At 40.9% G+C, this 16,186-nt stretch overlaps 2 protein-coding genes across 3 annotated transcripts in view; one reads left to right on the top strand and one right to left on the bottom strand.

The window, feature by feature from the left end:
* The window catches only part of LOC119728217 (asparagine synthetase domain-containing protein 1-like), a 52,568-nt gene extending 48,322 nt beyond the window's left edge, over positions 1 to 4,246 (top strand). For both annotated transcript variants that reach the window (XM_038200366.1, XM_038200365.1), the window contains exon 14: positions 2,913 to 4,246. In XM_038200366.1, coding sequence (XP_038056294.1) covers positions 2,913 to 3,098 — 186 coding nt within the window. In that variant the 3' untranslated portion in view covers positions 3,099 to 4,246. The remainder of the gene's footprint in view (positions 1 to 2,912) is intronic.
* Positions 4,247 to 13,033: 8,787 nt separating this feature from the next.
* LOC119728548 (muscarinic acetylcholine receptor M1-like) lies at positions 13,034 to 16,116 on the bottom strand. The gene has a single exon (XM_038200830.1). It carries the CDS (start codon positions 15,286 to 15,288, stop codon positions 13,870 to 13,872), a length of 1,419 nt encoding a protein of 472 aa, XP_038056758.1. The 5' UTR covers positions 15,289 to 16,116; the 3' UTR covers positions 13,034 to 13,869.
* Positions 16,117 to 16,186: the final 70 nt, after the last annotated feature.

Genomic DNA, 16,186 nt, shown 5'->3' with positions numbered 1-16,186 from the left:
TCAGTAAGCTTTAAATGTTGCATCAGTCAAGGTTCAAGATAGGGAATTGGACAGTCAAATGCCTTGAATTGTGTAAGACAGTTTTGTCTTTTCAATGTACCATACATGTAGTTGACTTCGTATATCAAATGAGAATTCCAAAGGAATGGTCTTTGACAGCTCTCACCACAAAAATATGAGAGAACATTATAGTCTTTTTTATCGTTCCACAAACAGGTTTAGTTCACAATGTTATATCAGTTGTTACATGTGGACACACCAAACTAAAAGCTCAGTTGTCACACAAAGCAGAAAATGCAAATTAAAAGGGAAGAATAAACAATAAGCCAAAAAGGAAGGGATAAATTGAACAACCAGCAATTAACAAGGCGGGGAAACAATGATTTCCATTCATAGAAATTAAGGTGCACGACTTTTAATTATGATTCAAAGTCAATCCAAATCAGAGTGAGATTAGTAATCAAGTAAATGAATATTATACAAATATATACAATCATAAATTTAGTATCGGACAATTCTTATGCAAACGAATGAGTGAATGCCCGGTGAACTGAAGAAAACATAGGAGGCCTGGTTCTGGTTGCTCTGTTTATTGATGAGGGGAGGTGTGACGAACGTCATCCTGTCACACGTCCAACCTCGGGATTATGAGGTGCAGTGGGTGTCCGATGAGGGGGAGCTTGGCTGACTCGACGGAAGGGACTGCCGGACTTGGACTGGCGACGTCCAACCTCGGGATTATGAGGTGCAGTGGGTGTCCGATGAGGGGGAGCTTGGCTGACTTGACGGAAGGGACTGCCGGACTTGGACTGGCGACAAGGGGCTCATGTAACATGGATAGGTTGTCATACCCGTGCCAATAGTTCATGCTGTTTTGAAGAGCTTGAATCTTGAGCACGGTGAAGAGCCAAGGCGTGGAAGAAACGGCCACGCCCAAGAGGGTCCACTCCAGGTAGCTTGACTTGAATAGGAAGGAGCTGGTTCTTCAATGATGTCAGTGTTCCGCCTGCCCGTGATGGTATGGCCCGGATACATGGAATTTAAATAATTTAAAAAAGTTTTCTCCACAAGCCTTCCTGCTTGGGATGAGATTACGCATGGTCATCTGACATTTACTGAGCATTTACCATATTCAATTCAATTCAATTCAACAGAACATTTATTTCCATACCTTCAACAGTAATAATAACTCAAGAATAATACAATTATGTAAACACTTAATCTAATACTAAATGAATGTCACAGTAAAAAGACAGAGGATAAATACATATAGAGATAAATAGATAAATATAAATTGAACAACTGGTGCGCATTGGAAGTTATCCTGTCATACGTGTATTTCAGTAATTTCACCCTCTTGCCACTTAATGTGGACTAGACTACTGATGACAATTTTCATTTGATGGAGGAAGTCATGTAGTAAATTGCATCCACGGCCGCTTAAGATGCCAAAAAAGCAGTCAATAGGAAAAGGTCGTTTGGTACCACTCAATTGTGTGCATCATAAGTTTAATACCTGCACTTGATTGCAAACAAGATGTCAGGATTTGACTGACAGAGTTGGCAGGTGAAGTATTGCTGATTGAGTTGTCGATGATGGTCAAATTATGTCCGGATTTGCACTACTAAGTTAGTCAAGCATTGTTGTATAGCTGTTGCCGCTGTGATGTGCACACAGCTGTCAATGTGTTTTTTCTTCTTTTTTGGTTTATATGAAGTGGAGACATAATACAATGATCTTAGGGGGCAGTGTTTTGGAGAAACAGTAGGAAAATTGTGTAGCCACCCATTATCCAGACTCGAGTCCGAATCACCTCTCCCAAGTCTGAGTTGTGCAGGTCAAGTCCAAGTCCGAGTCACGAGTCACAAAGGTCGAGTCGGAATCCGAGTCACAAGTCACCATTAATTATTAAATATAGGAATTAAATTTTGAGGTATTGCTAAAACCTCACAGTTTAATTTAAATTTTTCCATTTTTTCACAGCTATTCTCTAATTTCTGAAAATACATGCATACCATGTCAAGTAAGGCAAGGCACAGTGTCTGGAAAGGATAATCTGGTACCGAACACTATTATAAAGCTTGCATTTACGCAATATCAAGTGTGGTACGTTTCGATACACTGATTACACAAGCCAGCCACAGACACGCGCTGTGTATATGTGCAGTACTAAGATGCATTTTTACCTGCACGGCACTGACTGTATGGCTTTCTCAGGAGAGGATTATCTTCAAAACAATTTGTAAAAAAATTCTTGGGAAAAAGACAAGTGATTTGTGGTAATTTTGGTCGAGTCCTGAGTCACACAGGTTGAGTCCGAGTCCAAGTCCGAGTCCACAGGTTCGAGTCCGAGTCATTTGTCATTGTGACTAGAGTCTGAGTCCGAGTCATGGAAAGTGGGACTCGAGTCAGACTCTGGTCTGACTGAGTCCAAGTCATACAAGTTTGCCATTATCTGTGACCAAAAATATCACCCCCTCTCCCAACTTGTATGTGAAGAAGTTTGCAACCCCTTGAGAAAAGATTTAAGTGGATTAATGGATGTAAACAAACATGCAAGACTTTCATTGTTGAATTAATCAGATTCACATGGATCAGTTATTTAGATGTTTAAATTGTCAGTATTTGAGTGGAGTGGTACTTTAAGAGGACAAGGAGATTTTTGTAACCCTCTACCCTTCCCCACAAACCTTTACAAAGTTTTGCTTGTGTTTACCATGGGAATTTTGGAGATGGGTGCTCAGGGCATTTAAATGGAATGAACCATGTTTAATTTAATTCCTTTGTTGTTTTATGGGCATGTTTAGTGGGAAAGATGAAGTTCATATGGGAACCTGCCCCTCCTCTCCTGTGCTGGATAAACCATTGTGTGCTTAGTAACACTTTCCTCATCATTCTCTCATGCATGCAGGCTGACCTGAGATTGCCCAGAGGAGTTGGAGAGAAACTTCTCCTACGAGTCATGGCCAGGGTGCTGGGCCTTGGGATGTCTGCATCTCTGCCTAAGCGGGCCATTCAGTTTGGTTCTCGCATTGCCAAGATGGAGAACCCAAAGGAGAAAGCATCCCATGTCTGCAACAGGCTGCTAGAGGGATGAAGTCATCAACAGACACTGTTCTCATTGGCTGTGGGTCCTGGGTGTTGGGATGTCTGGATCTCTGCCTAAGCGGGCCATTCAGTTTGGTTCTCACATTGCCAAGATGGAAAACGCAAAGGAGAAAGCATCCCATGTCTGCATGCAACAGGCTGCTGGAGGGATGAAGTCATCAGCAGACACTGTTCTCATTGGCTGTGGGTCCTGGGCGTTGGGATGTCTGCATCTCTGCCTAAGCAGGCCATTCAGTTTGGTTCTCACATTGCCAAGATGAAGAACCCAAAGGAGAAAGTATCCCATGTCTGCAACAGGCTGCTGGAGGGATGAAGTCATCAGCAGACACTGTTCTCATTGGCTGTGGGTCCTGGGCGTTGGGATGTCTGCATCTCTGCCTAAGCAGGCCATTCAGTTTGGTTCTCACATTGCCAAGATGAAGAACCCAAAGGAGAAAGTATCCCATGTCTGCAACAGGCTGCTGGAGGGATGAAGTCATCAACAGACACTGTTCTCATTGGCTGTGGGTCCTGGGCGTTGGGATGTCTGCATCTCTGCCTAAACAAGCCATTCAGTTTGGTTCTCACATTGCCAAGATGAAGAATCCAAAGGAGAAAGCATCCCATGTCTGCAACAGGCTGCTGGAGGGATGAAGTCATCAGCAGACACTGTTCTCATTGGCTGTGGGTCCTGGGTGTTGGGATGTCTGGATCTCTGCCTAAACAAGCCATTCAGTTTGGTTCTCACATTGCCAAGATGGAGAACCCAAAGGAGAAAGCATCCCATGTCAGCAACAGGCTGCTGGAGGAATGAAGTCATCAGCAGACAATGCTCTCATACCATAGCCAAATTACAGAACACGAAAAGGTATTAGTTTGTAACATCACATGTTGAGTAGCATTAGCACATACCTGTGCGATGAATGCATACATGTCCAATTGACTCTCGGTAATACCAGCTCGGTTAGGATGAGATTCCGGTTTAGATGAGCATACTTCGACAGTCCAGACCAAAGTGTCCAATTCATATGAGGGAAAAAAATGTTCAATACAAGCTTTAGTTGTTACCAAATTTTGGTTAAGACGAGGGCTTTTTATGGTCTGTTTGAGTGCAAGTGTATTGTTATCTATTTTACAAGAGGACAAACTTCCCCCCCCAAAAAAAAAAACCAAGAGAATTGGTCATAGGTCCACTGTTTCCTTGCGATTGTGTATTTCCATGCGTAATCAACTGTTTATTACACATTCATAAATACCTAAGACTACCCATTCCCATTGGTCGGGATCCGGTCATGTGGCCGGTCTTAAACGGATGATCAGGGGCAGATTCAGGAATTTTCGCAGGTTTTTTTTTTCTCCGGACACTTGGCCTAAAAAAATCAATAGGTGGGGGGCTGGGGGGCTGGGGGGCTGGGTTGGAGGCTCGTACCATATTTTCAATGGGGGCGCTGCTTAAATCCGATGATTATTAACATTATATCACAGAATAGTGTACATATACCCCCTAACCAAGCTGGCTCTGTCCATATTTTGTGCAAAGGTGTATATTATTACCAGTACAATTTGTTGGGTGTCAGAGCGGGGGGGGGGGGGGGGGGGGGGGGGGGGGGGGGGGGGGGTTCATGAATTTCTATTGGGAAAAAAAATTGACACAGCTGTTTGGTTTTTTTTTAAACCCCCCCCCCCCCCCCCCCCCCCCCCCCCCATCCGCTCCTGATGATAAAGACATGGCTGGCTGGTCATTAACACTTTTCCAGTGTCACATGAAATTTGGACATCTATGAAATACAGTGCCTTTTACCATTTTATTGGTAGAACGTTCACAATCCTCACGTAGGAATGCGCAATACTACCAGTGAGTCAGTATTTCATAGTCGTATATTCACAACCCACTCGCCACAGCTGCATCTGCAGGACATCGCACGCGCCAATCTCCATAAAAGAAGTTGTTTACATCTTACTCGCAAGCTGGACACTCCATTATACAGCTGCATATTTAAAAAAAAAAATGAAGTAGAATTGTTTTGATTGTTGGACCGACCGAAAAGGTATTGAATAAATATGTGTTTATAAATATGGGAATAAATATGTGCTTGGTCGTTATTAAACACTATGTTTAAGACTGGTTGAAGTCTGGATGCCGATAATTACCTTCGGCTTGGGTAATTATCAACATCCAGACTCCAACTGGTCTTAAACAGATTTGTTTACACCTCCCATGCACACATTTATTCCCATATTACGTGGTCCACTATGCAGTGAAAAGGTCCACTCCATGGTAACAATGACCCTTCCCTTGCACCAGGCTGGCTATGGGCCCTGTAAAGTGAAGTCTGTCTCAAGTCAATATGACACCTTAGGCCAGCACTTATCTGCAATAAAATACAACAACTGAGAATGTTTTATTCCCCTGGATGGGAAACGAGTCCATTGGAGGTTACTCCCAAATTAGTGCTGGTACCACGGGCGTCGCCAGGATTTTTTCGGGGGGGGGGGGGGGGGGCAAAGTACATTTTGCCCCCCAAATCCTTGTACTTTCTCTAGCATATTTGCAATTTATCATTTTTTTCCAAGGGTGGGCGAGGGGGGGGGACAAAATGTGTATTAAATTAAAAGCAAATATGACTTAACCCCTCTTTTTCTTTTCTTTTTTTTCTTCTTTTTATTTCTCCCTTTTTTGCTTTCTGGGGGTTGGGGGCCTTCCCCCCCCCCCCTCCTCGCGACGCCCATGGCTGGTACTCATTCATACTGTGGGTGGAGAGAGGCAATGGGGGTGGGTTGGCTCACCTAAAGACATAATAATCATAGAGGCCAAACAGCTGGATACAAATTCCTGTCCCTCTGATTACGAGTCACAAATCCTCACCACTACCCACAAGGGGGGGGGGGGGGGCGGCGCTGTTTTTGATGGGAAGTTTCCATTAATCTAATTCCAATATTAATGCTACACCTTGCACCACATATTTACGAATCACGCAGCGGAATATTAAGTGTGTACACCTTTTTTAACACAAATTCTTATTTTTCATAAATGCACTTTATTTGTACTTGTGTACTATATAAACATCAAGAGAATGTTACATTTTGCTATAGTATGAGAAACATAAAGTAATGGAATCACGTATAGAAAGGAGTCTTTTTCTAAAAGTCTTTGTCCCGAACTGTATCTACAAATGATTTTTTTTTTCCGGGGATGGGGGATATTATTGAACTTTTTTAATATATAGGTTTAATTGGAATATTGATTTCAAAGCAACATCTATTCCCACTTAACATGACTGGAGTCCAAAACAAAGTATGCAGATATTATAATAAAACACTTTGCAAAATAGGGTTCATCCCTAATTTTGTACAGAAATAATGACAGTCAAGGTCTGAGTTTTACATTACTGCTTCGGTTATTGGCATTACACATCTATAGCCATAGATGAAACATGCAAATTGGACACATCAATGTCCAAAGCAGAAGCAGTATTAAATACTGATAAGGCGCCGCCTCGCCGCTTCGCCAGTCAGGCGGCGTCTGGCCCTCTATATAGCACATTCACTGTACGTGATTCAGTAAGACGATGATGAATTTTGTAGAAAGGTAATAAACAAATGTCAAATCCACAACAAAGCTGTAAGGCTGTCAGTGTTTTGTCATTGTAACTCATCAAGGACCAAACATTTTCTTTTATTTTCCGGATCATCGCAACACAGGGGGACTGATGAGGCCCTTTACTGCAAATACCAATTCGAATTCGTCTATTCTATATAATCAAATGATTGATAGGTTTTCCCGGCCTATTTTGCAAAAATATCATTCAAATTCATTTTGTCACGGAGGGTGGTCGATTTGAAGCGAATTACCTCTCTGCTGTCAATCCCGTGGTTCGTGTTGGTTTTTAGACGTTCAAATTCCTTGTCAGACCTGACATTTTCATGTTTAAGACATCCTAACTTAACGCTATGTCGTTCGGTTTAAAGGATAGTAGTCTACACTCAACCAATAAAGAAATCCCCCCGCCCTTAATACTTTTTTGTCTAACTCAAAAACTACTGGGTACATCTTGCTCAAATCACGACTGATCAGTACAGAAATTCCTTAGCAATCCAGTTACACTCTTGTATACGTGCAAGGTGAGTGTGAACCACAAAATGCACGTATACAAAAGTGCAACTGTTTTGGTATCATTTGTCATAAATTGCATTAATTCGTACACATTATCTACGTTTTGGGCCAAATAAAGAGTATGGCTGGATTGCTAAGGAATTTCTGTACTGATTAGTCGTTATTTGAGCGACAGGTGCTCATTAGTTTTTGAGTTAGACAAAAAAGTATTGGAAGGGGGACTTTCTTTTTTTGGTTGAGTGTATTTGGTTTGAGTTATTTGCATAAGAATCTTTCGTTTTCATCTCCGCGCATTCTATTTTGTACCGTCTGCGTTCAAACTAATAGGAAACGAAGGCAAGATGAGATGTTTAAAAAAAATTTTTTTTGTACTGTTCGTATATCCTTTTTTTGTTTTATTCTAGTTTCTGTTACATGTTCAAAGTATCTGTTATCTGTCTTTAATCTAGAGGTAGAAATGTAGTGATGCGAGCAAATTAAACATGACACATAAAAGTCGGTATATAAACAATAAACTTAGGCAACGTTAAACTTTGGAGATCCTTTGCCCTCTTTTTATCGTGTTCACAGACATGTATATTTTTGTGATATGTTCTAAATTGTTATCTTTTGCTCTTTTATCTTCAATATTTTTAAATAATATGGGTTTTCTTACTAGTATCTCTAACTTTTTTCTCCATCTTAAACATGCTTCATTTCATTAACTTCACCAGATCACCTTTCTTTTTATGCAAAAAAGTGATCAATATGGTTATATTGTGGTTGCTGCTTTGTGGCCAGTCTGAGTATCACTCGTTATCCACGGAGCCAATCTCCTGTATAACGTCTGATATGTCTAGACATGCAGATATATGCAAGCTGCGCGCCAGCCAATCGGAGTCGATTTTACTCAGTCGTGACGTCATTTCATTCCTAAATCATCAGGACTAAATGGTTTGATTGGTCAATTCGAATGCAGTGTTTTGTAATACAACAACAGCCGAGCGCGATATCGCGTAACATGATGCAGAGCGCGTGACACATTTTTATCCATTGTCTATGACGCGCAACGGGTGAATGACCGAAGACCCGATGTAGAAAGCGTTCACTGATTGGTCAAAATCGAGGAGGTCAAGACGTGGGGTCTTGCCTAATTAATCAGCAAATCTGTTCACGCGTAACAGACCACGGCATTCGTCGTGGTCTATTCACGGATCCTACACACAAGGATTAATGAGTCGGCCCAACTCCTGGTTAGACGCGTGATAACGGCCTGTACCGGTGGCAAATACCATGAATACTTTTCAACAAAGACCACTGCGCGCGGTGGCTTTCAGATTTGCAAGGCTCTTCGCCCGATCTGGCCTCGAAGTCTGTCAAGCCAGCGAATTATATTTTTGAATATTCATGAGTCTGCGTTTTTGGTCTTTATTATTGAATTCTGATAAGTGATAACTACATGACCATGGTAATGTCGAGCACAATATCTTTAGCTTTAAGATGAACAATGAAATGTCGCTTTTGTTCATCGGTTCGGCATCCTATCTCTCTAAAACTTTTTAATAAAAGCCTAATTACAAACGAAATTTGGGTACACAGTGTTCTCGAAATTTGACGTTTATTTCCCGGGTAAATACTTCATCTATGACGACAAAAACTGCACAGTACCATCTGTTATATCCTGAAGTATTTATTTTTAAAATAATTTGGAACAATTATATCTTAAATAAGAAGTAGTTTTACTTACAGTTTTATTAATATTTCCGTTTTAGATGTCGTGCAAAACCCAACACAATGGCACATCTGGACAATTCGCGATTATGCGCCAACGGGTATTAATGCCCGTTATCACGCGTCTAACCAATTAAGGCAAGTCCACTGAGTGCATTTTGTGCTAGAGCTCAGAACAGTCGTTAATCCTGGTGTCTAGGACCCGTGGTCTATTACATAGACTACTTTGTGGCCGAATCTTGTCGGAAACAGTTTTTTATGTATCTTCAAATTGGAACAAAGACATTTTTATTGAATTCTGACGAAAAGATTAATTATATGAACCAGTTTCGAATTCCTTTGCTCACATTAATTTCACAAATGTATGCTTAATAACGAATTCGAATGACCACGGTGAACGACGGTGAATTTGAATGACCCAATATGACATTTTAATTTAAATGAATTATTTTTGAAATTAGATTTTAATTGAACGATCTACTTAGCTAATTGAATAATGATCTAAACGTGCAACCAAATTCGTGCGAAAATGGGTGATTCGTCACCAATTTGGCTGCCAAATCTATTAAATCGACCCGGAAAACCTATATTATGAACAAATGCCATCAAAGTATATATATTTCTACGTAATCTACGACGATCCACAAGCCTGCAAATTGCCCTGTCTGTCGTGTTAAATTATTCCATGTACACCCAAATTCAAAGGTGTTAACATTAACACACGTGTATTTTATGTGTAATCACTCAAAAACGATAACATAAAAAACACAAAACTGTGGGCCTCTGAAAAGAAAATGGATCAAATTTAATGAGGTGACTGTCTTTTGGATTTTGTTCTCAAAGTGGGAAAATAAAGTCACTACATGTATTTTACCATTTATAGGATCAATAATTGATGTAGCGCTTTTTAACAGCTTGAACAAAAGTTTCGGTTTGTTGCGAAATGTGTTACTTCCCCAGCTGGTCAGTTAAAGGGAAGATACAACATTTGCAAACATCACAAAACGAAATGATCAAATTATCATGAAATACCTCACTGGATTGTTAGGGAATGACAGTCTAAAGCATCCTGTAAAATCGTGGCTCCTAGTGTACTATCATTCTCAAGAAAAATGGTATTTTTCCAACGCTGGTCGGCCGACCAGCGTTGGAAAAAAAACTGGCTTTTTTTCAAAACCTGCTTCTAATTTTTCATAATTAGTTATTCATTGTTTTCTGTGCAATTGATTGCACACCTGTGAAGGGGTACAAGCCTGCTAGACTGATTATCTGACTTAAAATTCCCAAAAGTCTATAAATTGCTCCGTTTCATCTTAAGTGGGGTCGGGGAACCAGACTACAAGAACATGATTGGTTTTCTTGGTTTTTCCAACATCTACAAGCCCAAAACGCGAAACAAGTCATTTTAACAATATTTGCTCTATGATACTAATCCTCCAAACCCATTTATTTCTGAAAATTGCAGCAAAAGCAAATGTTGTACATTCCCTTTAAGGAACTCACAGCCTTCAATTTCTTTTAAAAAAACTACATGCAACTATTGCTACATTTCTCAACCCGCAGAAATACTAACTACAGTGGCTTTACCTGTTGGAGAAATCGTCGTTAGTGGTATAGGCCTACGCACTTGGAATGCATGACCCGTACTTTAAGAGAATGCATGACCCGTACAGAATGCATTTTATTACTCGGACATGAAAGACTGCTGCATGCACACTAGAAGGCTTACCATTCGGTAATTAATCAAATACATATTAATATGGATGTTTGGTGCAATACAAAGCTATTCACTTATTGAATTGACTGAGCGTTGCAGACTTCCAATAGGCCTATACAATTTTTCTTCATTAAATAAACATACAAATTGAAAATTCGTCTGGAGAAACAAAACCGAATTTTTTTGAAGAGATATGTAACAAAAGAAGTCAATCAAAAATGCGTGACGTGAACTACAAAACGAAACCACACGTTACTAAACACGTATAATTATAAATTTGAATACACGTTGAATTAATTATATTCAAACAAAATACAATTAAAGTAAAGGTTTTCCCGGCTATTTTAAAACGTGTATCATTCGAATTAACCATTTCTAATATTCAAATTCGTCCATCAACATCGATTTAGTGCACTACCAATGTTTAATTTCGTCTTATGTGAGACAATTATTCAGTTCAAGCAAATTCAAACAATTAGCACACGTTTTCGTCCCGGAGTATTCGATTTCGACTCGTCTGCGCCAAACCTTGTCATTCAAAATCAAATTCGTCTAATTGATTTATATAAGACGAATTCGATCTCTGAATGCTGCAATTCGGCAACAGCTTAGACGAATTTGATCTGTAATGACGAATATTCTCGACCCTGTGACTAAACCGTGTGACCAAATTTTAAAGATGATTTGTAAATGACTAAATTGGTTTTGTTAAAAGCGTGTGACATTTTGTCGTGGATGAAATTGAATGATAGAGTTGGTGAATTTGAATGAGAAATCTTTCAAAATAGCCAGGAAAACTTATACAATGTCACAAAATTCTACCGCAAAACACTTGATATCAAACTAATTACACATCTGGCAGAAAATTTGAATATATATATATATTTTTTGTTCCTAGCAAATTACGAGTTTGTTTTGTCAACCTCAACAACAGCCAGTACTTTTTGTTATAACTTTTTTCCTCGCCTTTTCTATCGGTTGCTAAGTGTGTTAATTACCTTGAGATAATAGATAAATTAATGGATTATATTGACACCTTTCTGTTAACGGAGGTGCCAAGTTTGTACTTTGAGATTGTGGCAAATTGATTAAAAACACACCTCTCATGGTTTTACAAGCACACGGCAGATTTTTTTCATGCAGGTCGACAGTTCAGCGAAAAGTGTACCTAATTTTACGTACATGCATAGCTCCCAAAAAACCCTTAGAATTCAGCATGTCGCACGGTCACGTTAACGGTCTAACATTGACAAGAAATACATGTCGTCTATATATCTTGCGAGCAGTTTAAATGGTATCAGATATAGCACTGCGATTTGGATGATTTTTGAATGCCTTTGAACCCATAAACCGTCTGTATTTCTTAGCCCATTGTCAAATGCTACTTTATATTAATCTTATTGTATATCAACCCGCACATTTTCCTACCAATCCAATTGAGTGGGTGTGCATTTACGGGTATTACGGGAATCGGGTGTCCGCTTGAGAAAAAAAAAACACCCGGTACCCGTTAAAGAAATCCAACCCCAAAATTTAAATCTCGGAAGTTGCTGTGCAGATTATTCATCGATTTCGAGCTCGAATACTTTGCCATTTCCCTGCGACATTGTCTCTGTCTCACAAACATATTTTGAAAACTATACACAACTTCTAGTGGTTTTAAAAATGATCAATTTGGAAACATCTAGAATGAAACATTTTATGCTGTTGCTATTTTATCAAGACTTGATCTAAGTAGCAAGACAAACATAAGACGGTTCGATCAGCGGTGTAACGAGACAGTAAATCGTGTTTTTTCCTCACTTTTTTGTTCACAAAGTTGATCAGAGGATAGACCGGGCTCCAACGCGAAACATTAATTCGCGGTGAAATGTGGTCAAAATAATTTCGCAGTTTAAATAAATGTGCTTGCTGCGGCTTCAGAAATTCGCATTCGCTTTCGCACAGAGTATATATGAACCGGCCCAAAAACCGTTTTTCGTTTCAGACGCCAAACTAAACTTATTCCGAAGATTACAAAAAAGTTGGACATTTTGAAACAACCAGGAGCGATTACACGTGAAAGATCGACTGTTGTAGTCGGTCGAAACACTCCAGACTCAAGCCATTGGGAATAAGTATATACATCAAATTCACCTGCCGCTATAAACCAAATTATATTTGGATCGACTTCGGGATGACGCTGGTTCGGGCAACCTTATTCACGAGGAAGCCATTTTGTCGTGTTCCCTGAATGTGTTTCATTAATTGTGAACTGTTGAATGGGATGGTGCCAGACTATTTATTCATTCTAGCCTTACTTTCATTTTTTTAACGTGGCTTTAAACATTACGGTATGTTTAATCACAAATGCATCAGAGCAGACTTGTATTAATTTGTAACGTCATTGCTTTCATTTCTCTACACAAGTTCCAAAAAATGAAGATTTTACCTCACTCTCAATCCAATATGGCCGACTCGTGAATAAGGCCCATTTTGGCTGAGTACCAGCAGAATATTCAAGAATATTAGTTTCAAAAACATTCTTGACCTTTCTCATTTATGTCTTAACAACAAGTGCCGTTTTGCATGGACGGCCATCAGTTGCATAAATTTTAATTATGGTCGGCAAACAGTTTTCGGCCACAGTGATACGCATTTCGTGTAGGCCTATAAGGGAATTCCTTGTGTCGCTTGTTGGCAGTGTCTTTTGGGTTGCACTGCGTATTAATTATATCGTACAACATAACACACGGGTATAGGCCTACATGAATTTTAAAAAAGAACTGTGTGAGATATAGGCCTATAGGCCTACACGTAGTTCTGTTTCGCACAGACTGTCGGCCATAGTTTCACTCTGTCAACTACTGGTTGGCAAACACTTCAACCTCGACAAAGCAAAAGAGCGGCTGTTATTCGTCCATTTTAAGCTTACAATCTGCTTAAAAATCGTAACATTATAGCTGAAATTGAAAACGGCTAAAACAGACACTAAACGCTACTGATGTTTTAAGTGCTCATACAAATTCAAGTGCGGATGTGTATTATAAACACTGTCTTGTTTAACAAACTCTAATTCAATATACATGTACATGTACCAATAAATCCCTCCCGTGCAACGTTTTTATCAATACTGAAATAACATAGTTGTGTGAGGGTCCAACAAGAAATACTAACATTCGAAAGTGCTCATCATTGCACGAAGAAGGGTGCATGGGAAAGGGTTGTATCTTGGGCTCTTGTTGTATGCGGTAAGTAGTTTCAGAAAATGCCCACTGTGGTGTGTCTATTTTGTAGACTTAGATCGACACCGGTAACATGAGAGTATCTTGAAGACGGTGTGTCGAATGGCCGGTTGAGCAGCGGCGTAGCAGAATGGATTGATGGCACTCTGACACAGAGAGAAGGCGACGACGGCCGCGTTGTAGTAGGCCGGCAGTGGGGGAAAGCGTCGGGGTGCATCTGGCAGATACTGGTGATGGGTACGATAATGCCGTAAGGTAGCCAAGAAATGGCATAGGATGCTACCACTAGGCTGAGGGTTAGCGTGGCTTTCTTGTTATCCGCGTGGGTCTTTCCAGTGCGTCTCAGGGCGATGTTTTTCTGTGGTATCGGTGATGACTCTACTTGGGCGGGAGATGTTGAGACAGTTGGAGGAGCAGTGATAGGAGTTTCACCCATTGCTCTCGTCTTCGATGTTTCCTCGTCATCTCTCCGATTCTGAGACTCTGTTTGATATGCAGACCCGGGTAGGCTTGTGTCGACAGGGATGTTATTCTCACAATCACGTCGGGCATTGGATCCGCCGTTCTTCTCGCAGAATGTGAGCTGGACCGTCTTCACCGATATGGTGGGAATCTCCTGGTGTGAATGTCCAATCCCTGATACGGTGAACTTGGTGCTCGTCTCTTCTTCTTGTGATGAATTGTCATTTTTGGCAGTCTTTTTGACCATTGACCCCTTTCCTTTGCCACCTCTAACAGCGTGGATAGTCTGGTACACCCTGCAGTACATGATCATGATTGCCGGGTATGGGATCCACATGACCACGCCAATAGCCACTCCCGTGGAATAGTGGTTAGTGTTGTACATGGCGGTGCAAAAGTTATGGGGAAGGGCGTCCTCACCTTCCACCACACCCCATACGAAGATGAAGGACAACCAGACAAAAATGGCCACGCCCCAGGCCATCAGGATCTTTAGCCCCGCCCCTTTAGTGGTACGACTCTGAAGGTGAGACAATGGGTGCCTGATGGCCTGGTAACGGTCGTTACAGATGATTAAAATGGTCACGATTGAAGCAGTGAAGAAAGTGTGCTCGAGTGTCTTCACAAAGTGGCAAAAGGTGTGACCGAAGGGCCAGCCGTGTCCCATAAGTTTCATGCTCTCCTCTAGAATCGTGAGGGGCATATTGATGGTCCCAACGCACAAATCGGCCACGCACAGATTGATGATGAATAAGTTACCGTACGTGCGCAGTTTCTTCTCCAAGAGGAATGCAGTGAGAACGAGAAGATTGCAGGGCACGGCGACACACATCAAGACACCGCAAACAATCAGCAGGAGCCAGGAAGAGATGCGCTCGCTGTCGGCGAAGTAGTCGTCCGTGGCGTGGTCGCTACCATTACCCATCGCCATATCCCCCATGCCATGATGACCTAATGCTTGATGAAGCGACATCTTGATCTACAACTCGGTTTAGAAACGTGGTACAATAGTCTAAAATTTGTTTTAAAATGGTGTATTAACGTAAGCAAGGTTGGTGTTCCTGACCTGAGCTGGTTTGATTTGTTCGTTTTCAGACTCACGGTGTTCACAATCTATGGGTTATTTAATAATAGGGTATAGTCTACACTCGCATGTCTTCTTGTGATCATGAGTTCGACTGAGGTCTCTACTAATAGCACGGTCAATATTGGTCACAAAAAGAACCGCAGAAAGAGTCGAGTGGGGAGAGGTGTTGTCGAAGTCCTTTCAGCGATGACACAGAGTGCGTGAGTTGTGAGCAGAGCACGAGACATGCATGTAAGCTCAAACCGTGCCCGCACACTGTCTTCGCTAGCCAATCACTGTGTGAAGAAACTGTCAATTGACAACGCAATAGACGGTTTCACGGGCGCCGAGTGCCCACCGACTCTTGATGTAAATACATTCAGGGAGACAACTGCATCACGATCAATTTTCAAGTTGAAGTTATCGCCGTTTTCAGGTACAGCGCCTCACTATGCGGACTGATGATTTCCTCCATACGTTTCGAAGGTTTGAGGAAAAGTCACGAATTATGCTTCTTATCCACACATCATCTCTGACGTCAAAAAGTCACTGGACAGAAAGACTTTGCCGATTAAGTGGAAACATTCCTTCTCTGCAACGGAAGATCTTGGTTGCATGGACAATGTACCAAGACTGGAGGATTACAGCTCAATCGCATTCTATTGTGTCATCTCGCGAAATAGTTTGCGTCTTAAGTACAATATGCGTACGACCATTAATACGAATACAATTACGAAACCAGTTTGAACACAGATAAGTGGTTTTTCATTGTATCATGAATTATGCAAAAATAATACTGGGTCCA

The sequence above is a fragment of the Patiria miniata genome, unplaced genomic scaffold (genome assembly GCF_015706575.1).
Source record: "Patiria miniata isolate m_02_andy unplaced genomic scaffold, ASM1570657v1 HiC_scaffold_20, whole genome shotgun sequence".
Taxonomy (NCBI): Eukaryota; Metazoa; Echinodermata; class Asteroidea; order Valvatida; family Asterinidae; genus Patiria; species Patiria miniata.
This window is presented reverse-complemented; position numbering and strand designations above follow the sequence as displayed.